General features: G+C 24.7%; 1 protein-coding gene across 1 annotated transcript; it reads right to left on the reverse strand.

Annotated features, from left to right (window-relative positions):
• Positions 1–258: 258 nt before the first annotated feature.
• On the reverse strand, positions 259–1,121 carry LOC113852985. Its single transcript, XM_027483415.1, has one exon. The coding sequence runs from the start codon at positions 1,071–1,073 to the stop codon at positions 390–392; it is 684 nt and encodes a 227-aa protein (XP_027339216.1). The 5' UTR covers positions 1,074–1,121; the 3' UTR covers positions 259–389.
• Between the last annotated feature and the right edge of the window lie 2,648 nt (positions 1,122–3,769).

The following is a 3,769-nucleotide window of genomic DNA, read 5'->3' on the forward strand; positions in this document are numbered from 1 at the left end:
TTTACAAATACCCATAATGTGCAATACATGCAATGCTTAACAGTAAATTACAAGCACATGGCAAATATTTCAGAGTCATACATGTATAATTTTATTAAATTCAAATTTCTCAAAAGATACATAACTAAATTGTCCTTATCTCATCATCTTATTATACGGATATAACTAAATGAGTTGTTCTATTTTTACTCCTACAGTACTTTCTTACAACTCATTTATTTATTTATTTATTGTGTTTACATCCCTTATCTTTTTCTTTTTCTTTTCTTTTTCTTTTTTTCTCAATCCCTCTCCTAAATATTGAAAAATTGCCCATATCAAAATCAATTAAACATGATTTCAGACACTCATGTATATCAAACTCCACCAAGCTCATGGAGTTGTTGCCATTAATTATTAGGGGGAGGAAGATGATCCATGGCATTTATAAACAGAGACAGAGTACTGGCCCCCATCTCACTTTCCATCTTCTCTTCGATTCTCCCAAAGACAAGTTTGGCATAATCCTTTGTAAGCTTCACTGGACCCTCCACCTTAACACGCAACCCAACTCCTCCCTCATTTGTTATTTTCATTTTGACATTGATGGTTTCTTCATCCACAACAAATGCATGTGTGGCCTTAACCATCTCCACAAAATTATTGTTGCTCTTCTTCTTCTCTATACTGAAACAACCTCCTGAACCATTCTGACGACAAAAGTAACAAACAAGTTCTGATTCTGGCAAAGGAGGCACGCTATAATTCTTCTTAACCATATCATATGAACCCACTAATTTACTTGTCATGTTACATAAAACACCATACCTGTCGCTTCTTATGATCCGCATGCTCAAAGTGGCAGAAGAACCTGACTCAGTTTCTTCGGAGCCTTCGAGATATACAATGTTTACAATGTCGTTTTTGCATACCTCGGTTATGTTCAAAGAAAATTTTCTCTTACCATATGAGTATGTGATGATTCTTTCCACAATGAACACGCCCGTTTTCTTGTCAATGCCTCTTCGCATGGTGCTATTTACTTCAACTGGACCGCCAGAGTTAAGCTTGATAACACTCTTATTTCCTTGCATTGTTAAAACTGAAATGAGTGAATTCTCTTTTTTGGTCTTAAAATTAGTAAATCCTATAAATTGTCTTTTGTTTTAGGTGCTCACGATTAATCCTAACGCTGTACCGTTGCACATTTAAAGGCGAGACTGAAGATTCCTAGCGTTAAAAGAAAGCAAGGCATATATCTTATATCTATATATAGTATAAGACTTCAAATTTTATGTATATTTTAAAAATTATAGGTGTCTGTTTAGTTAAATTTAAAAATTTAAAATTTTTTAATACTAATAATATTTAACCAAATTTATTGATTTGAATTGTAAAATAAAATAAATTCAAGTTTACTTGTGCGTGTGTATTTTATTATATTTTCTATTTTTTAAAATCTCAATAACATATTTTTATTACTGACTTTTATTAGAGAGATTAATATATATTATTTTATTATTTTTTAATTCTTAAAAAATTACAAGGATGTGAAATTTGCTGTCTCTATCAAAATTATTGATTCGCTTGATTTCTTTTTTAGATGGGCAGAATAATTTTCATTTTAGACAAAATTAAATTGTGAAACAAGATAAAAATGTTTCTTGTAATTTATGGTTTGCATAAAATTAGTTTATATATATATATATATATATATATATATATATATATATATTCACTCTTAAATTTTTAATAACTTATAAAATTATTTTTATTGATTCAACTGTTGAATTATAATTATATAATGCTTAAATTATTTGTGTGAAATTTTTTGAAAGTAAAAAATCTATATAATTATTATCAAATAGTTTTTATTTTAAAAATTTTTAAAATATATATTGTGTTAATTTTGACGTACATGAAAAAGTCATGAATTAATCTTAAAATTTGCATATATAATTTATGTGATTAGTTGATTTTAAGATTAAATTATTTAATAAAAGTTACTTCATATATATATATATATATATATATATATTAAAAAGTTGAATTTAGTTTTTGTTTTTTGTTGTCTAAATTAAAAGTAAGTCGATTGATATAAATGCAGTCCAATAAAGTAGAATAATAAGTCTATTCACAGTTTTCGAATGGTGGGACAAAGATAGTCATGATAGAGCAGAACCACTCGAGTCATTCTCTTTTGTAGCTCATAATGTTCTCAACTGATTCTACTCGTTGAATGATGTTCTAGTTTCAAAAAACACAAAGATAGTCATATAGGAATCATTTTAGCAATAATGCGAGTATATAAGAGTGTTATTAGGCTTAACTTTGCAGTCCTCTATTGTTAGTATGCCATTTCGATATAATAAAAGTTTTACTTTAATATCAACTTAAAATTTAAACTAATACTAGACAAATATTAAACACATTCATTAACACATTTTATTTTTTATCAATTGAAATTTATGGAATTGTTGAATCATGTGGATCTTAGTTTTTATTTAATAAATCATGCGAATTTTCATTAATAATAAAATATTGTATAAAAAATATGTTAAAAATAAACTAAAATCCGAAAATGACAAAAGAGATGAGGAAGTTGCTTTTTTTCATATTTTTTTCACACTCAATTAATTTTTTTATAATTTTATTTTTAAAAAATCCTTCATAATGGTAAAAAAATTATTTATTTATTTTTATTATTTTTTATTTTAGTATGAAATTTCAAGTTTAAAATTCACTTCCAAAAAATGAATTGTGGAAGCTTGTAAAATGTAAGTTTAGAAACATGATGGAAGAGTAGAATTTTAGATTCAGAAACTTATTTCTGAAAATTTATTTCTCTAGAGATATGAATTTTTCAAAGTATGAAATCTTAATTCTTAAAATTTATTTTTTTTATAATGTAAAATCTTAATTCTGAAAACATCTTTTTTTAAAAATAGTTGATAATTTTAGAAATTAATATACGAACGTGTGAAAACTTAAATATTTAAATTAATTTAATTTCAAAAATTTATTTTCAAAATTCTAGAATCTTATTTTGTAAATAATTAGCAATTTTAGAAATTAATTTCTAAAAATGTGAAATATAAAATTAGAAATTAACTTAATTTTAAATTTTCATTTTTAAAAGTGTATAATCCTAATTTTAGAAACTTGTTTTTTAAAAATTAATTTATAGAAGTGTGAAAGTCTAATTTCTAAAGTGTAAAATCTTAATTACAAAAACTTATTCCCAAAAAAATGTCAGAGTTTACTTGTCAATGAACATATCATCTTTAATGATAAATCAAGTTTTTTATAATATATTTAATAAAGTTCACATAGTTAAAAAGTAGTTGTACTAAAAATATACTCAACGAGGTGGTAACAAAAGAATAACGAAACATAAAGTAGAAGAGAAGAAAAATATGTAATAGAGACAAAGGGTGAAAATAAAATTAAAAAAATTTATTTCAAAATCTAAAATAAAAAATAGAAAAACTTGAACATTATTTAATTCCAGAAAATATTTTTATATAATAATTTAAATTTTTGTTAAGAATATTTTTAAAACTATAAAAAAATTATTACAGTATAAAAAATGCGTAAAAAACTACCCTCAATTTAAATATATACCTTTTAAATTAACTCAATCGAATCAAATTCAATGTAAACTAAACTCACAGAAACCTTCAATCCACCCGAAGGCTCTGCCATTGAACATCATAATTGTAAACTCAAATTGAATACATTTTTTTTTTCTCAACCTACTAAAGTTCGATGCAAGCAGTTAACTGACCTG

The sequence above is a fragment of the Abrus precatorius genome, unplaced genomic scaffold (assembly GCF_003935025.1).
Source record: "Abrus precatorius isolate BTA unplaced genomic scaffold, Abrus_2018 Scaffold10, whole genome shotgun sequence".
NCBI classification, from domain to species: domain Eukaryota; kingdom Viridiplantae; phylum Streptophyta; class Magnoliopsida; order Fabales; family Fabaceae; genus Abrus; species Abrus precatorius.

Bases quoted from the DNA above. Each gene is read 5' to 3' on its own strand.
- LOC113852985 (XM_027483415.1), bottom strand. From the start codon at position 1,073: ATGCAAGGAAATAAGAGTGTTATCAAGCTTAACTCTGGCGGTCCAGTT.